A 19121-nucleotide genomic window follows, 5' to 3' on the forward strand; every position below is an offset into this window, starting at 1 on the left:
TAATTTTCTTGTGTCATATTGCCATTTTTTCTTAATACCACACAATGTTTCGTTTTTGTTTCTTTATCCATGTTTATCTTGACACACCTATAAAGTTAAATGTCTATTATTTTGAAAGATCCCCATGGCCTGAGTTCTCTGGTTCCCAAACCTTGAAGCTTCACAAGTGAAATACCGTGAGAATTCGTGAGCTTCTCTTCCTTTCTGTCCTTCCTGGCAGAAAGAGGAAGTGCTGGAAGACTGGAGGCAGAAGAAACACCTGAGCCAAGAGGCTGTGAATGGATTTTGGGAACCTCAGATGTTAAAGGGGAAGTGACAGGGCCCTGGGACATGGTCACTGGTTCCATGACATTTGAGGGTAAGAAGAGAAGACTGGAAAGAAGAGCGGTTAAGTTCAAGGGAGATTTAGGTCAGGGATAGGGGTGGGGAACTCTGTTGTTCTTCCTGGCCTCGCTCTCTTGGGGGTCAGTCTTGAGCACAGTAAAATCTCATGGGCTTGGAGCTGATTCTCTCTCTCATCTGCTAACTACATCAGAAAGTCCTTTTATATAACAGTCAGTCTTTCATCCCACCAGTAAAATAAGGGGTTTAAAAATAGAAATAGTTGAGATAGTTAGACTGGCCTACGTCTATTACAGTCAACCTATACATGAGGATGCCAGAAATATCCTCCTTTTGATGAGAGGAACCAGCTACCAACCAGGCACAGGTGAAAAGCTGGACTCGGTTACGGGCCACTCTCAGGAAGCCAAAGGGAACAGAAAGGGGAGGCCTGGAAAATGCTTCAGAACGTGCGGGTGCTTTAGAGTACAAAGGGCTGGCAGTGGCCCTGAGAGGCAAAGGAGGCACCACACCAGTTTACACAGGAAAATATAGAGGCTTAAAGTGGCTCAGTACCTTGCCAGTCATCATGGCAGTGGTAGCTGGTAGGGCTGTAAGAAGCTCAAACCCGGCATCTGCCTCTAAATCTCACCCATCTGTCATTTTGCGGCTTCTCCATCTTCTTGGACTTTATGATTATTGGTCAGACCTCATTTGCAAGAGACTGTATCACCAAGCTCCAACAGTGCACTGCAAATCACATTACTGTATTCAACTATTAAATTATTCAAGAAAGAAGGTATAATTTTTAAGTTATTTTCTCATCGAATTTAGCAATACACAGAAAGTCACCTTACAGGGGTGCCTGGGTGACTCAGTTGGTTAAGCACCCGACTTTTGGTTTCGGCTCAGGTCATGATCTCATGGGTCCTGAAATGGAGCTCCCATCGGGCTCCTCACTCAGTGGGGAGTCTGCTTAAGATTCTCTCCCTCTGCCCCTTTCCCCCACCCCTCTCTCTAAAATAAATAAACAAATCTTTAAAAAAAAGAGTCATATTACATTGACTGCATTGAGGGGGGAGAACATCTATTTCTGTACCGGTTTTTTTCTTAAATCCACTTTTATGATCTAGAAGGATGGTTTACTAATTTTTCAAAACTGTGTTTTCATGTATGTTATATTTTTTATGAAAAAATGATTTATTTCCTTCTTTTTATCATTCCAAGAATAGAAAATTATTTACCCTTTGCTCAAAATAATTTTCTCTTCTGAGTAAGCTATGAATGGTACTAATTATGAAGACCTTGTTATAATTAGTGCCCACTGCCTAAAGCAGAATTCTCAGAAAGTTCAGAATTGAACAGGGCAAGATGTCATTTGAGATATTTTTTCTCCTCTCGTTGTTCACACAATTTGACTTCAATTTTGCCATCACTGAATGCTTCTCCTTTGGTCTCTTCCACAGGATTCTCTCTGCGGGAAAACATTGCTTTCTTCTGCATCATTGTTATTCCTGAATTTCCATGCCTTCGTGCTGGAGATAAGGTTTCTTTTACTATGCAATAACAGACTGCAGATAAAAAAATTTTTTTGAAGTTTTCATTCAGAAATGCATAAACAATGGGATTACAAATGGAATTGGAAAATCCAATTATTTGCACTATCGCAAAAATCATCTTGATTGTGACATCGTCATATTCCTTTTCAAAATTGCCTGAAATAAAAAGTAATAGTGTAGACTGCATTATGTTCTAATGAGCAGAGAGTAAAATTTCTGTTTATCATCTGTCTTTACCGAACACTTCAACAAGTGGCTAAAGGTGTGAAAAAGTCTCAAGACAATTTTGGGAAGAATCATCTGATTTCTGACGAAAAATAAGCCCTGTGATGCATCCTCATTCTTAGAGAGTCTTGGCTCGCAAGCACAACCTGGCACTCAGCACATATTAGAGGGCTTACGGCATTTCCACTGGATTCCAAGCTTCATGTAAACTGGAAGCAGCGGTTACCATTCAAATGTTTGCTTGTGTTATGGAAACACAATCACCTGAGAATTATGTTAAGTCTCAGATTATCAGAGGTGATACACTGATGGTCTGGCTGAAACCCTAGGTGTTATCAAATACATGTGATTCAAGTCAGTATTCTAAAATCTAAACAGAGAACACTCAGAGGATGTTACGCTTCTCCCAGTGTTTGAATGGCTTAGGGAGAATGGGAAGCATGGCATGAAAGAAGACTCAGAAACGTTTCTGTATCTTCTGTAATTATTAAAGAATTGGTCAAAGTCATACACAATTACCTACCATGTAACGATCTGGTGGTCTTGAAAACGTGAAAGAATCCCATTAAGTGTTTGATATTTGATTACCCAAGTGAAGAGCAACAACTTTCCATGATTCGTTGTCCATTCGAACAGGAAATGAACTAGAACGTCTATCAAGGGAGAATGAAAAGCACTCACTGTATTCAGTGATCATGTGAACAATGTGGAAAGGTGCCCAGCACGCAGCAAGGAGAGCCACCACCGTCACCATCATAATGACAGCTCGCTTCTTCTTCCTGGATCCATAAAGATACACTGTATGAGTTAACTTCTTGGCAAATTTGTCACAGTGATATCAAAGTTATTAAATCAAGTTTGAGCCTAAAGCTCTCGACCCTAATTTTTCAAATATTAATAAAGCTCATGACAGGTTAATGGTGGACTCTTTCTCATCTTTTCCCATCGCTTTTACCCTCATCCCTATATTTCTCAGATTATAAACCTCCTTTTGATGTATGCTCAAGACGGGGCTGGCACTCTGCTAGATGCCTGGCATGGATTACATCATTCATCTTCTCAGTAAGCCATTTGGTGGATGCAGAAACTGAGGCACAGAGAAGGTTACGTCACTTGCAAAGTCAAACGACCAGTAAGCACTTAACTATAAGGGCTAGTGTGGACTTAAAGTTAGGCAGCTTAACTTCAGTGCTTAAGCTCTTATTCAATTTATATTGAAGAGCACTCTTCTGAAGAAGTGGGAGAGCTAAATCAGCAGTAAGTCCCAAGGTGCTCAACAGTCCAGGGCTCCTCACTGACAGGGAGGATTGCTTCATACAAACTGCGTCACTAGAGGTCGCTGCACACTTGAAGAAAGAAAATTTCATCAAACCACGAAACTCTTTATAAGGTTTTTGTTTTTGCTTTTGTTTGTAACAGCCATTCCATGTAGATTACAAAATAAACCATATGGACTACAAGTACCATATCAGTAAATTGTGTTTTAAAATTTTTTTATTAATGAATGTGATCAGAAAAGAAAGCCCTTATTATTATACCAATAATAATAATTTAAAGTAAATAGCATACTCTGGTCACCAAAGGACTTTCATACATCTCTCATGTATTTTAGCATCTCTTTTGGGTAGGAGGAAGTGAGGAAGGATATTTGTTAAGCTCCCTGGTACACAGGAGGAAGGCCGGAGGCTTAGGAGTAAGGATGCTCATCCACACCACGTGGCTGGTGAGTGGCGGGGAAGAACACACCACAGCTCTTCCCACCATGTCATACCGACATGGAGATGAAAATGTAACAATTTTCTAAATTCCTACCATACCTAGGGCACCTGGGTGGCTCAGTTGGTTGGGCGACTGCCTTCGGCTCAGGTCATGATCCTGGAGTCCCTGGATCGAGTCCCACATGGGACTCCCTGCTCAGCAGGGATTCTGCTTCTCCCTCTGACCCTCCCCCCTCTCATGTGCTCTCTGTCTCTCTCATTCTCTCTCTTTCAAATAAATAAATAAATAAATCTTTAAAAAAATAATAAAAAAATAAAAAAAATAAATTCCTACCCTACCTAAAATCTCCATACTTGAAAGTCAGCCCATGCCGTAAACATGAATTAGAAATGGCACTTGGGCTAAATTTCCCAGGAATTCAGAAATGTCTGGCAACTGCTCCTTCAAGCACGACTAATTAAAGGCATTTTAAACAGAGGTGAGTATTTCATTAAATGGACCTGGTTATTTTTGACATTTCTTTTCCATGAATAGTTCGGAGCACTGAGCAATCGCCCACTCTCTTCTTTATCCAAAGTTCATAGCCGATTTTACTGTAGAGGCTAAGCATCAGCATGAGAGGCAGGAGGAAGAGAATGACAAGGATGAAGGTGGTATAGATTTTCTGGTGTGCAGGGCTGGCCCACTCTTCCAGACAGCAGACATGTTCTTTTTCATATAAGAAGTCACACTTAACCTTTAACAGAAGAACAATTCAGTTAGAAGAACCAGAGTCAGCATCAAAAGAAAAGAAAGCAGCCGAGTACTATTCTAATGCTGCATTTTTCAGATCCTTACATATTTACTGTGGGTACATATTGCAAATGAGACACATTTTTATGGTTCTTTTGTTGTGAAGTGTCATTTTTCCACTTCATTCCATACGTTCTTAACGGTTTTATACTTTCTTTTCTATTTTAAATGGAATTGAGATCAATAGCCGGTTTATTTATTTTTTTAATCTTTTACCACTTTTTACCTGATAGCCATAATTTTTGAATTAGGTGAAAGAAAGCCATACTCTTTGGCCAGAGTATGTATGTATACCATCCAGAGGAAGAACTTGGTTTTCTAGATGAAGAATACACTACAATAACCAAAGTATGTATGAAAAAAGTATTTTGTATTTGTATGCCAGCTAGTTTAATGTTACATTATTTTGCTTCCTCAATTGTTGAGGAGACAAACTTTGGCAAGGCATCAGATGTCTCTCAATTGATAGTACTGACAGCTTGTCTTTTGTTACTGCTATTTCAGATTGGAATGATCAGGTTGCTTGCAAAGATTTTAGAAAGGTAACTGATAGCTTTAAGATTCTGGGATGAATAAGAAATTGGGATTCAAACTATGGTCAATCTACAAATATTCAGACTCAGCTATAAGCCTCTGAGGTAGATATTTTACGGAAAGGCAATGTCTCTCTTTATTAATACTATTTCTGACAGACTCATGAGTTCAAAATATTATTAATAACAATATTAATAATAATAGCGAATGCTAATAAGGGACAAACTAAGCAAAGCATATTCGAGAGTCATTTATCTGGATAATAAGAACAAAAGAGAATTTAGCAAAACTACTGCCATTCTATTCTCTTCAGAGATTTCCAGATGAAGAATACCTGGGTCTTAGATGTATTTCTGCCTTCATTCCTGCAAATTTTATCACCAATCTTTAATCAGTTGAATTGGGGAGAAAGCTTCCTCGTATACTCATCAAAGGTAAGAAAATTCAAGCTCTGGTCGAGGTGTTATTTACAAATAAATGAGGGATGAAAACATTTATTGGATAATAATTTCAAGATCCAAACTCCCCGGGAACTGGAAATAAAGTGAACCGGATATAAAGTGAAAGTGATTCCATGTAGGCAGAGCCCACAAAGGTCAACAGCCATGGGGTCAACACATTGGTATATCTTAAGACACAAAGCTACCCCAGCAGTCTCCAGATAGGTGCATGTTGCTCTGGGGAGACTTTCTGAGGGCACGGGCAGATGGCTTTAAAGGAGCCAATTTCAGATCTTCGTACGGTTCCCTAAAATTCCACTGCCTCAGGGCGCCTTGATGGCCCAGTCAGTTGAGTGGCTGGTTCTTGATTTCAGCTCAGGTCATGATTTCAGGGTCCTGGGATCGAGCCCTGTGTCAGGCTCTGTGCCCAGTGGGGAGTCTGCTTGGGATTCTCTCTCTCCCTCTGCCTCCCCCCCTTCCCTCTGCTCGTGCTCTCTCTCTAAAATAAATAAATAAGCAAACAAACAAACAAATAAATAAATAAATAAAATCTTTAAAACTCCACTGCCTAAGAGAAGCCTGAGACTGAGTGTTGTGCTGGGTCTACGTTCCCAGTTCCTCATTTCTAATCCCTCTTCTTTCCAGCTACACAAGCCAGATCTCTTACACAGCCCCAGTCTTACTAGGAGGCACTGATAAAGGAGGTGGTTTGAATTACTGATGTCAGTGAAGCCACCATGATCAAGAAACCATAAATACGTGACAGGGCTTTGTGCTTCTTCCTATAGTAAACATGTTTCTATTCAGGGTAAAGCTTGGCGTTAGAAAAAAGGTGCTTTGACAGGTGTTGAGATGTCATGAATTTACATTTTTCATCCAGCGAAGGGGCAGAAGTGATGACAATTTTAATTTAACCACCTCATTGCTTCCATCCCCTGAAAATTGTCAAATACATCACTCCTGAGAGAGAGTCCAGTGAGAGCAAAGCAAAGAGAACTTCAGTGGATGGAAATGGTGAAGTCGGTGGTGCTTTGTTTCACCCAGGTGAGAAATTCAGGCTTTGTGCATGCTCACACACATTCTCTCTGGTAGAATTTTAGAAGTGAGAAGGAGGCCATGAGGATACATATTAATACATTTATCTGGCATGGAAAATGAAATCACACTTCTTCCTGACAGAAAGCAAATCTGATTCGGCTGATTTATCTGATAGGGAGGACTGGCTTTGCCAATTACATATGCATTTTCTACAAACTAAATGAGTTACACATTTAAACTATATTTAGAGCATATGATAAAATAATTCTATTTGGAGAAATAGACAAATCCCCTTGTGGCTAGGGGCCAGGAATGGACCCCACAAAGGAGTGCTGGGTTAGGTCACTCATGAGAGGACTCCCTTGGTACAGGATTCCTGCTGGGGTAAGGACGGCCTTGGAGAAAAGAGCTGGCAACAAACAGTTGTGTGTGGAAGCTAAAGGGTCTCGACGAGCAGCTGCTGGAGAAGGGAATGGCAGTCAGAAGCCTCAGTGATGTTATCTTTGAAAAACCCACAAGCAAAGAGTGGAGCATGGGCAACAGTCGCGCGCAGAGGGCTTCGATACCAGAGTACAGCTGTCCCCTCCTCTCCTCACCCTTTTAACCAGCTTCCAAGGAGCCAGAGGCAGTCAATTGAATGGGAAAAGAGAAATGCACAGTAAGGAAGGGGAGGAGAGGGGGATCACGCCCCTTTTCCATATTGTAGGGTTCTAGACCTAAAAATAGCTTAAGCTGAGGGAAGGGGTTGTTTTGCATTGATTGAGAGTAGGGATTTATGTGATTGTGGCACCGGGCTGGGCATTTAACCACAGAGTTAACACTGCTGTTGTGACTGAAAGTGACCAGAGGAATGTTGTTCTCTGAATGGTTGGAAGAGTTACATGGCCTGCTCAGGGCTTCATCCATGACACTGCATCAGAGTCCTGGGAAGTCCTCAGATCACATTTCTGTAGGTAGCAAGGGACAGAATAAAATTACCTCCTGCTCTCACCTCTGGAGTCTAGCTCATTCAATATACCAGTCACATAAAAAATCAAGTCATGTTTTCAATGTACCCTTGCCTGAGGGCTCATTTGTTATCCTTCCAATGGACATTGCACATCCAATAAAGTTTCACATTTGCTTCTGTCAATTTAAAAAGGTATAAAAAGGACACATGGTTTCAAAAATTATCTTAGTGTGTATGTGAACAACTCCCTACTGCCTTTGAAGACTACTGTCTGGGCTAGATCACCGATACAGGACATGCTGAAATATGTATGCCCCACTGGGGAGACTGGGTCACCAAAAACCAGCACCATGCTCCCTCCACTGTGAATCCCCATGCAATGCTGGGCCCATCCAATAGAGGTGTGAGGGAGAGAGAGAGGTCAGATAAGATGATCCTGCCACACATTCCAATTCAAATTTCAATTTGTCAATGTATGGGAGATAGATAAGAAAGGACTTGTGAAGGAGAATCAACTAATAAGCAGATAGTTGATGACGATTTTTTAATGTGATTTAAAAATAAAAGAAAAATCTAGAGCAACCATTGAACTCTTCAAATGTAACAAGACAATGTAGAAAGTGACCCTGGTAAATTTTCTTTTAAGCATTAAAGCCTTTATAACATAAGATCAAAGGGGAGCTAGATAAACAGAGGGGGGAAAATCTTAAAACAAATTATTTTATTCCACTTGAAATTTTTTCAATGAAATAATTGGGACATACAAATTTGCAGGAAGAAATCAGATTATCATTGAGAAGGCTGGGAAACATTTCAATAATATGACTACCAATCCCAATCCCGACCTACCTCAAGGCGTTGCACATGCCACATGGGTGATCCAACGATGACTGCCACCAGCCAAACCACACCTGCCAAAACATTAAAATCATCAGAATATGGCTCCATCAGTGAAGCAAAACACATGCATGCTTATGCATAAAGCAGTTGCTCTGAGCGTAAAGACTCCTTATATGCAATCATCGCTGCCCTCAAGCAGTGCAGGGGTCTACCTGTTCTCACGTCCACTCTTTCACCATCTTCAAAATTGCTGCTGGAATAGTCCTCTTTAAAACAATAAACAATAAAACTCCTGAATAGTGTTTTGGTGACTATAAGGTAAAACCTAAACCCTTAACATGGTTCCTGAGGTTCTCTCACTTGCCCCTCTCTCCTCTTACATTTCTGTCCGTGTTCTTTAAACCAGAGTCCTCTACTGAGGAACTTAAATAGTTGCTTTCAGTCCCTGTATCCCAGAATGCATTGAGCTGTTCTGTGCCCCAACACTGTCACACTGGACTGGCACCTTATTCTCACTACCTGTGAATTCATTTTCCAGGACTTGACTCAAATGTCACATTCTCCAGGAAATCTTTGAAGGCCACCATCATTTCCAGATAGAACTGACTGCTAATTTCCTGTTGTCTGTATGTGCCCTCTAGTCATTTGCTTAGTCATTTCTTTTCAACTTCCTTAGTCATTTCTTTTCAACTTCCTCTAAGTTCATTGAGGGCAAAGACAATGCAATTTACTCTTTTTGTTTGTTTGTTTCCCCAAACAAGAGCCCAAGGAAAATTCCTGGCCCTCAGTAGATGTTGATCAAGCACCTGCTGTCTGGTTCTTACAACTGAGTACCATTTATCTTAAGCCTCATAACATGAGGCTTTACAAAAACAAACACTTAAAACCTCAGAAACCAGAGTGCTCTTTCCAAATTCCCTGTCCTCCATGGTTTTGGTGAGGGAATTGCTTTAATGATGTGTCCTTAGCCAGAAACAAAAGAGAATCTGAACAGACTAGGATGAGGCCAGAACTAAGAGACCCAACATCAATTCTGAGAGCAATTTCTCGGCTCAAATTCTTCTTGTTCTTCCTATATTGAGTAGCACCATTGAGAAAACAGTATATTGCCTTGGGTTTCAAGAAACTGAGACTCACTTAAACTGTCACTGGGGTTTATTATAAAGAAACACATGAACTGGCCCTGCCTATAGAGAGTCATTATTATTCAAAGATTTAAGACAGTTCTGACTCACAAATCAATCTCTCTCCACATTGCCATACACATATATTCTATTCTAGTCCGATCAGTATCCCATATTATCTTATGTCCAATCACTTTTCCAATCTTTAGTAGAAATTCTGGAGGAATTGAGTCTAATTGGCTTGACTCATTGCCAGTCCTTCTGGGTTTACTGCCTGTTCAGGGATTGAAGGGCCAGGGTTAGATTTATATTACTGGTATAATCTGTGAACACTTGTGGGCAAGTGAGTCTAGCAGGTCGCTGCTGGCGGTAGCCCTGGGGGCAAAGCAGTCTCAGCTAGGAGGTACTGGGCACAAAGACAAGGTTGGTTCCCAGTGTAACAGAGCTAGAGAGAGCTATCAGGCAACACTGCACGAGAGTCCCATGGGGAGATGAGACTTCTTGATTTAAAATCCTTTCTGTCTCCCATGACTTTTTTGAGTAGAAATTGCCTTGACTTCCTGTTATTGACTTTGCCTTCAGATCTTGAGACTCTCTACTTCTCTTTCCTTTTTTAATAACGTCCCTCCTCCATGTATTCCTTTTTTCATCCACTTTCCACACCCACACATGCTTTTCAGATGTTTTGAAGGTGGAAAGATGTCAATTATTAAAAGCAATGAGGCCTTTGAATTCTTTGTAGGGAGGATATGCCATACATTTGAAACTAACTAACTAAAACTAATGAATATTTTCCCTGTTGATTTATCTATTCATTTCAAACTATGTAAAATGAGTTTGGCATTGCAAAGCCTTCAGGAGTTCTTTCTGTAATTCTATTCTCCCATGCTGGCTAAATTCTTATAGCAGAAATAAATGTTTACTCATTCCTCTCAAGTGAGATAAAATTAGTAAAAATTGCTCTTTGGTTATCGCATTAGTTGCTCCCTCAATCTCTCATTGATGAACTATCATACATTCAAACCACTGGGAAGCACATTAAGATTTTAAATGCCTCAATGATAATGATCGAATAGAGAAATTCTTCTCTCTTACTATGCTAGGTTTTAGGACATTGCTTCAAGTTTGCCACTTATCAAGAGGTACCTGCTCATCATGACTTGCTGACTCAGGAATGGTTACAGCAAACTGAGGATTCAGGAATGCCTGAAGCAAAATTATGAAGTGGATGGAATTTGTGTTCGTCAGGCACCTCTAGCACTCAGCACCCGGGGATCTCATGAGCCCTGTGGACTTCTGCTATTGTGGCCTCACCACTAGGGCCACCTCTGAGCAGCACCCCTATTCTTTACCTTTCGAAAAAGCACCTTTCCTTCCCCTATCAAAATCTACCTGTTCTAAGAAGGGCATTTTAGCTTAGATGCCTCTTACCTGAGGATAACAGTTTATTAATCTAATAAATGTTAATGTGGTAATGCCACTGAAAGGTTATCTTAAATTAGCTGAAAGTAGTGTTTAAAAGTTAAGACTTAAACTGAAGAAGTAACTCTGAAATGGGAGATTTTAAGTGTGGGGGTAGGCCTAAAGGAGAAAAGGAGTGAGGGTCAGGGTAAATGGGGAGAGGTCTAAAATCCTGAAGTTACACCCCGATGCCTACAAGCTAGACAAGAAGCTACTTGTCTGGTTCATCAATACAGTTCGCTGTGAAGAAATTCTGTGTGTTATGTAATAAAGAATGGCAATACTGCCCCTGGGTACATCCTCACCTAGCATGGTGAAGGCCCTTCTGTTGGTGTATTGCCACTTCATTTTAAAAGGATGCACAAGTCCCTGGTGCCTTTCCACAGCAATGCAGGTCATGGTGAGAATTTCTGTCACGATAGCAGTAGACTGGACAAATGGCAGCATCTTGCAAATGAAAGCACCTACAACAAGGAAACAGGACAAGTTAAACATCAAGAGTAAAAGTGTTATCTGTGTCTCCGTAATTGTTGCAGTTAATTAATTCTGAACCTCTGTTCAAAAGTTTTATGACTATAATTACATTATAGATTCAAAATAATTAAGAAAGTTTGAACTGGCTGGTATTTTCTCTAAGTACCTAAATTATAGGTGATTACTTGTAAGAGGACAATGAAAAGGCAAGTAAGTATCTGGTCATTGATAATAGGCAGGAAAAAAAAAATCAATGTGAGTCTTGCTTAAGAAAGAGCAAAGGCAGTGTGAACTGGTCTCCTGGAGTCTCAACCACATAGCAATCTTTGATTATTTCTTCCTTTTTTTGTTCTCTGTCAAATCATAACAAAGGAAGAATTCTCACCAAAGACTCGGATCTCTTCTTTTATTTTTTATTCTCCTTTGACTTTCTGTCCACGACCTTACGTGTGGCTTACATCATTACACTCTTAACTGATTTCACTTTCTCGAATGCAAAGGTCTCAAACGGGTGGCCCCTGGGCAAGATTTGGTCTGCACACATGCTTTGCATGATTTACACAATATTATTACAATATGTGAATACATTGTCAGCATTATGAAACGTTTACACTATCTTTCTTGCCCTTCCACCATTTATTTGTAACCCTGGTCTAGTGTTTCTGCTCTTGAATCTATCCTGTTCATTGCTACCAAATTAATTATTCTGATTTATCAGTGAATCAGAAGGTCAAGGAATATGAAAAGTTGGAAGAGACCTCAGAAGTCATGGAGTCCAAGCTCTCACCAAAACCAGAAATCGTCTTTTCAACTTCTCTCACAGATGCTCTGCCAAGCTCTGCTTAAATACCTGCAGAGGAGTCTTGCTTGCCAGCATACTGCCATCTCAAGCTGATGCTTGGCTTTTTTTTTTTTTTTTTTCTTTCTTCTGCTTAGAATGCTCTTCCCCCAGAGAACTCCCTCCCACCCTTTACCAAAGACTTTACTCAAATTCCTCCTCAGTGAGGCTGACCTGCTCTGACAGTGTATCTGTAACTAAGGTCTGCCCCATTCCCCTTCCATCTCCTCTCATCGCTCGGGTCTTATTCTACTCTTTTCCCATAACTCTTTCACCTTCCAACAGACTACATAATTTACTGATTGGCTTCATTTCTCATTAAATGTTTCCCCATACCTTCCAGAATGTAAACACCCTAGAGTGAGGATTCTTGTCTGTTTTCCTCACTGACACATTTCAAGCATTTAGAGTGGCACAAGAAGGATCTCAACCGACATTCACTGAATTGAAGATAATGAGTAACCCAGGAGGCTTTTGACCTTTAGAAGTGCCTCCATTCAACTTTGGAAAGTCTCTCACTGGAGAAAGTGCTTTTTAATAGTTCCACCCACTTCTTCCAGTTTCGCTTTCTGCTTTCTGAGAGTTTCAGAACTAACCAACTATCTTTTCCAAACATCAGCTCTTCTTATATTTGAAAGAAGCTTTCATGTCACTCCTAAGTCTTTTCCTTTCTGGTTGTCCCAGCTGTTCCTCATTTGACATGCTTTTCAGAACTTTCAATTCCTTGGACACCTTCCAAGGACTTCCTCTGGTTAGTAACTACACAGTTCAGAAGGAAGGAAACCTACCATCCTCAAAATGTGGTCTGGCTAAAGCAGAAACTGCAAGACTATATTGCCTCCTTGGGTCTGAACACCCTCTTCTGTGACTATAACTAAAATTGACATCAGCCTTTGGTGCTAGTATTTTCACATGGTTGGTTTCTGTGGCACTTGAAATCAACTTGAAATAAATTGGATCTAATAGAAAATTATTGTTTTTTATAGAAAAATTTTTTTAATCCAAGATCTTATGACTAAGGAAAAAAATGTATTTAGATATCACTCTAGATACCCCCTTTCCAGTCCTTTTTGGAAGCTCCAAAGCCAATCACATTCATTCTCATCCTCTGTTCCAGTTCCCCAAATCCCAACCCTGTTCAATGTTAGGGTCTTTCCTTATCTAGCAAGATAGTTTATATGCCAAGTGCAGAAATTTGCTTTCAATACTAATGTATTTCACTCTTTGAATACTGATCACACTGTGAAAGAATTAAATTACCTTAAATCCTGTTTTGGATGTGAGACTTGAATAAAGGAATATATGAATAAATTATTTATCTGAAAATTTCTCCTTTTTTTGTTTTTGTTTTTAAATGTGATGAGAATTTCTTCCATTCTTTTAAACAAGTTGTTTATTAAAAAAATAAAATAGTTGGACAGGCTGATGTTAAAGAAACACCAGAAGAAACTTTCCATGAAATGAAAACATGGACTCATTATCAACACAATTTAGGTATAACTATCCAAACAACTAAGAATTATTACGGTAGTGTTCACTGTAGTCTTATCTCATGGTAGTGTTATCCATCCTAAATATATTCATCTTTCTCATAATAGCATGAGAAATTGGTCAACTGATCCCCTGCTATCAGGATGGACACACTGTGATCCCAGTTCACCTGATCTATTAGTTAGCCACTCAGTCTTGATTTCATCATTTGTAAAAAGGGATTAATGACACCCATCTGTCATAGGACCAAAATGTGTGCTTTATAAAATCACATAAATACCCAGCACAGATGTGTTTCTTAATAAATGGAAGCTCTTTTATCATCAGACAACCTGGTTAAAAGAATTGAGGTAAGTTTGGTACATTTAGAGCTAACAGATTTTTTATGAATAGATTCTAAACTACCCATTAAAGGACATCTAGTTTTATAACATTTCCCAGATAAAGATACTGCAGCTCAAAAAATTCAAGCAATTTGCCCACATCCACACAGCTGTTTATTGGCAGATGAGGGCATGTGCCTAGGTCATCTGAATCCAGTTCTTTTCACTATGTCACCCTCATTTAACTTAATACATCCATGCTATGTGGCAGTTTTCTTGTCTCATAAATGTTTAATAATCTTATTTAATAATCCACTTGAGAATTTTGTACTGTTGTAATAGTTCTATAATCTGTCATCTTAACCTTTTAATGTATCCAGACAGCATTAGCCCAACTCATCCTTCTGACATTTCTTCAACCAATATTCTACGAAATTACTGACAGTGTTTTCTTCTTTTTTAAAAAAGATTTTATTTATTTATTTATTTGTTTGAGTGCACAAGTGTGGGGAGGGGCAGAGGGAGAAGGAAAGAGAGAATCTGAAGCAGACTCCACGTGTTGAGCATGGAGCCCAATGCGGGGCTTGGGATCCCATGACCCTGAGACCATGATCTGAGCCTAAATCAAGAATTGGACACTTAACCGACTGAGCAACCCAGGTGCCCCCGACAACGTTTTCTTGATTATATCGCCAAGTTTCTTCAATGTTATGGCGTGGTATTTATCTAGGCTGAAGCTTTGAGTTTTTTAAAAAAATAAATAGATGCTCTTTTCCCATCTACTCACTTATCTTAGATCTTTATTTTCATTCTAACCATTTTTGGTATGCTTTTTTTAAATTTGGACATTATTTTCCAAGGTCTAAAAGACTAAAGCAAAATAGGCATTGAAGAGTTTTTTGTTTTGTTTTGTTTTTGTTTTTGTTTTTTTTTCTCTGTCCTTCATTAAATTTCCAAGCCTCGCTTCCTTTTTCAGCTTCTTGTTCTGGTAATCTCTCTGATGACAGAAGTCTGGCCCTTCCTAGGACCAGACACACACATATTCCCTGTGGGTGTTGCCTGTTGCTTGGGGAGATTCTCAACTCAGAGGCACAGAACTCTTGGGGTTGGTTGGGTTTGCATGATTGAAATAATGTTGCCTGAAATAAAAGAGGGTTGTTTGGTATGTAACAATCACTGTGACAGACAGTCTTTGATTTATTTTTCATTTTTCATTTTTTCTTTCTTTTTATTAATTGAAATTTTTATGAGATAATTATAGATTCACATGCAGTTGTAAGAAATAATACAGAGAAATCCCTTGTGTAGTTTTTTCAGTTTCCTCCAATGGTAACATTTTGCAAAATTATAGTAAAATATTATGACCAAGATATGGATGTTAATACAATCTGCTGATTATATTCAGATTTTCCAGTTTTACTTTAAGTCCTTCCTGTGTGTGTGTGTGTGTGTGTGTGTGTGTGTGTGTGTGTTCTATATGATTTTATTACTTGTGTAGGTTTAGGTATCTGCCACCACATCAAGATACTAAACAGTTCCAACACCCAAGGGTCCCTCCTGCTGCCCTTTTATAACCACACCCAAGCCCCTCCTGCCTCTGCCAATCCCTGTTCCTAACCACTGGCAATCTTCCATTTGTCTTCTTCCATTTTTAATCTGTCTTCCATTTGTAAAATTTTCTAATTTCACAAATGTTACATAAATTGAGTAATACAATATATAACCTCCTGGGATTGTTCTATTTTCTTTCAGCACAATCCCCTGGACACTCATCCAAGTTTTTGCATGCACCAATAGTTTATTCTTTTGTATGGCTTACCAAGATTCCCCAGTTTGTTTAATCATTCATACATTGAAAAACATCTGGGCTACTTCAGTTTTTTACTACTACAAATAAAGCAGTTATGAATATTTGTGTACAGGTTTTGGTACACACAAGTCTTCATTTTTCTGGGATAAATGCCCAAGAATGTAATTTACAGGTTGTATGGCAATTGCAGGTTGTATGGCAATTGCATGTTTGGCAATTGCCAAAATTACAGGTTGTATGGCAATGGCATTTACAAGAAACGGTCTAACGATTTTCCAGAGTGGCTGTATCATTTTACATTCCTATTGGCAAAGTATAAGTGACCCAGTTTCTTCATATTCTTTTTTTTTGTAAAGATTTATTTATTTATTTGAAAGAGCAAGAGAAAGTGAGAGAAAGGGAGTGCACAGGTGGGAGGTGCAGAGAGAGAGAGTCTAAAGCAGACTCTGTGCTGAGTGTGGAAGCTGACATGGGACTGAATCCCACAACCCCGAGACCACGACCTGTGCAGAAACCAAGAGTCAGACACTTAACCAAATGTGCACCCAGGCACCCCAGTTTGTTCATATTCTTGTCAAAATTTAGATTTGTCATTTTTTAAATTTTAGTCATTCTGATAGCTGTAGAGTGATATCTTGTTTTTTTTTATTTCCCTGATTTCTAATAATGCTGAACATGTTTTCATGTGTTTCTTTGCTGTCTGTATATTCTTTTAGATAAAATGTCCCTTCATATCTTTTGTTGTCCATTTTCTAATTGAACTGTCTTTTCAGAACTAAGGTTTAAGAGTGCTTTATATGATCTAGATGCTAGTCCTTAGTCAGACAAAAGATATATGCTTTACGAGAATTTTCTCCCAGTTTAGCTTGTCTTTTCATCTCTTCACATGGGCTTTCACAGAGTAAGTGTTTAATTTTGATGAGGTGAGTTTATCAAATTTTCCTTTTATGCATTGTGCTTTTGGTGTCAGTTAAGAACTCTAAGAACTCTGGGTCCAATCGTGAAGATTTTCTCATTTTTTTTCTTCTAAGTTTTATAGCTTTGCATTTACTTTTCAGTCTATGATCCATTTCGAGAAAATTTTTATATAAAGTATGAGATTTAAGGAGTTTTTGTGTGTTTTGTTTGTTTCTTTTGGCCTATGAATGTCAATTCCTTCATCAATAATTGTTGAACAGGAAAGTCCTTCCTCCATTGACATGCACCTTTGTTGAAAGCAGTTGAGCATATTTGTGTAGATATATTTTTGATTTCTCTATTCTATGCTATTCATCTGTCTATCTCTGCCAATACCATAATGTCTTGATTACTTTATCTACATAGGAAGCTTTAATATAAGGTAAAGGGATTCCTCCCACTGCATTCTTTTTTGTCAAGATTACTTTAGCTTTCAGACCAAAAAAGCACACCTGGTTAAAGGTCCAAACACTCCCCACTATAAGGAAGGAGGAACTCTGTAGAGGATGGACCAGTAAGAAAGAGCAGACAAAATGCAATAGCAGAGTGCACACAGCATACACCAGCAACACTTCCTGGTCTCCTTTGTGGTTGTTGTTTTCTTTTTCTTTCTTCTTTTCTTTTTTGGACAAAATGACGAGACAGAGAAATTCACCCCAAAAGGAAGAACTGGACGTGGTACTCATAGCAAGGGATTTAATCAGTACAGATATAAGTAAGATGTCTGAACTAGAATTTAAAACAACGATTATAGAGATACTAGCTGGGCTTTAAAAAAGCATAGAAGACACTAGAGAATCCCTTACTGTAGAGATATAAGAACTGAAATCTAGTCAGGCTGAAATTAAAAATGCTATAACCAAGATACAGTCCCAAGTGGAGGCCATAAAATGAAGATGAACTAAGCAGAAGAGCAAATCAGTGATAAAGCAGATAAAATGATGGAAAATAATGAAGCTGAGAAGAATATGGAAAGAAAACTATTAGATCACAAAGGCATACTTAGGGAACTCAGCAATTCCATAAAGTGAAATAATATCCAAATTATAGGAATCCCAGAGAAGAGGAGAGGGGAAAAGGGGCAGAAGGTTTATTTGAAAAAATTATAGCTGAGAACTTCCCTAATCTGGGGGAGGAAACAAGCATTCAAGTTCCAAGAGGCACAGAGAACTCTCCTCAAAAATCAACCAAAAAGGCAACTCTATTGGGACCCCTCTCACTCTTGGGAGTTTTTTCTGTATCTTCACTTAATAAACTTCTATTGCTTTACTCACACACAAAAACGTTAACAAAAACAGGTCAACATAAGGACATATTATAGTGAAATTTGCAAATTACAAAGATAAAGAGAAAATCCTGAAAACAGCTAGAGACGAAAAGGTCCTTAACCTACAAGGGTAGACACATAAGGCTGGCAGCAGATCTATCCACAGAGACCTGGCAGCCAGAAAGGATTGGCATGATATATTCAATGTGCTAAATGGGAAAAATAGGCAGCCAAGAATACTTTATCCAGCAAGGCTGTCATTCAGAATAGGAGAGATAAAGCATTTCCAAGACAAACAAAAACTAAAGGAATTCATGAACACTAAACCAGCTGTGCAAGAAATATTACAGGGGACACTTTGAGCATAAAGAGAGACCAACAGTAATGAAGACCAGAGAGGAATGGAGACAATCTACAGGAACAGGGACTTTACAGGTAATACAATGGCACTAAATTCATATCTTTCAATAATTACTCTGAAAGTAAATGGGCTCAATGTTCCAATCAAAAGACACAGAGTACCAGAATGGATTAAAAAACAAAAAACAAAAAAAACAAGACCCATCAATATGCTGCTTACAAGAGACTCACTTTAGATCCAAAGACACCTCCAGACTGAAAATGAGGGGATGGAGAACTATTTATCATGCCAATGGAAATCAAAAGAAAGCTGGAGTAGGCATCCTTATTTAGATAAACTAGATTTTAAACCAAAGACTGTAATAAGAGATGAAGGACACTATGTCATAATAAAGGGGTCTATCCAACAAGAAGATCTAACAGTTGTAAATATTTATGCCCCTAACTGGGAGCAGCCAAATATATAAATCAATCAATAACAAACTTAAAGAAACTCACTGATAATAATACAATAATAGTATGAGACTTTAACACCCCCCTCACAGCCATGGACACATCATCTAAGCAGAAGATCAACAAGGAAACAAGGGCTTTGGATG

General features: G+C 38.9%; 1 protein-coding gene across 1 annotated transcript in view; it reads right to left on the minus strand.

Moving 5' to 3' along the window:
* Positions 1 to 1274: 1274 nt before the first annotated feature.
* Positions 1275 to 19121, minus strand: part of QRFPR (pyroglutamylated RFamide peptide receptor) — a 42428-nt gene continuing 24581 nt past the window's right edge. Inside the window, 5 exon segments of the mRNA XM_027600558.1 lie at positions 1275 to 2036; positions 2787 to 2884; positions 4325 to 4560; positions 8427 to 8488; positions 11308 to 11466. Of these exon segments, the coding sequence (XP_027456359.1) occupies positions 1636 to 2036; positions 2787 to 2884; positions 4325 to 4560; positions 8427 to 8488; positions 11308 to 11466 (956 nt within the window). The 3' untranslated portion in view covers positions 1275 to 1635.

This window comes from Zalophus californianus, chromosome 2, assembly GCF_009762305.2.
Source record: "Zalophus californianus isolate mZalCal1 chromosome 2, mZalCal1.pri.v2, whole genome shotgun sequence".
NCBI lineage: Eukaryota > Metazoa > Chordata > Mammalia > Carnivora > Otariidae > Zalophus > Zalophus californianus.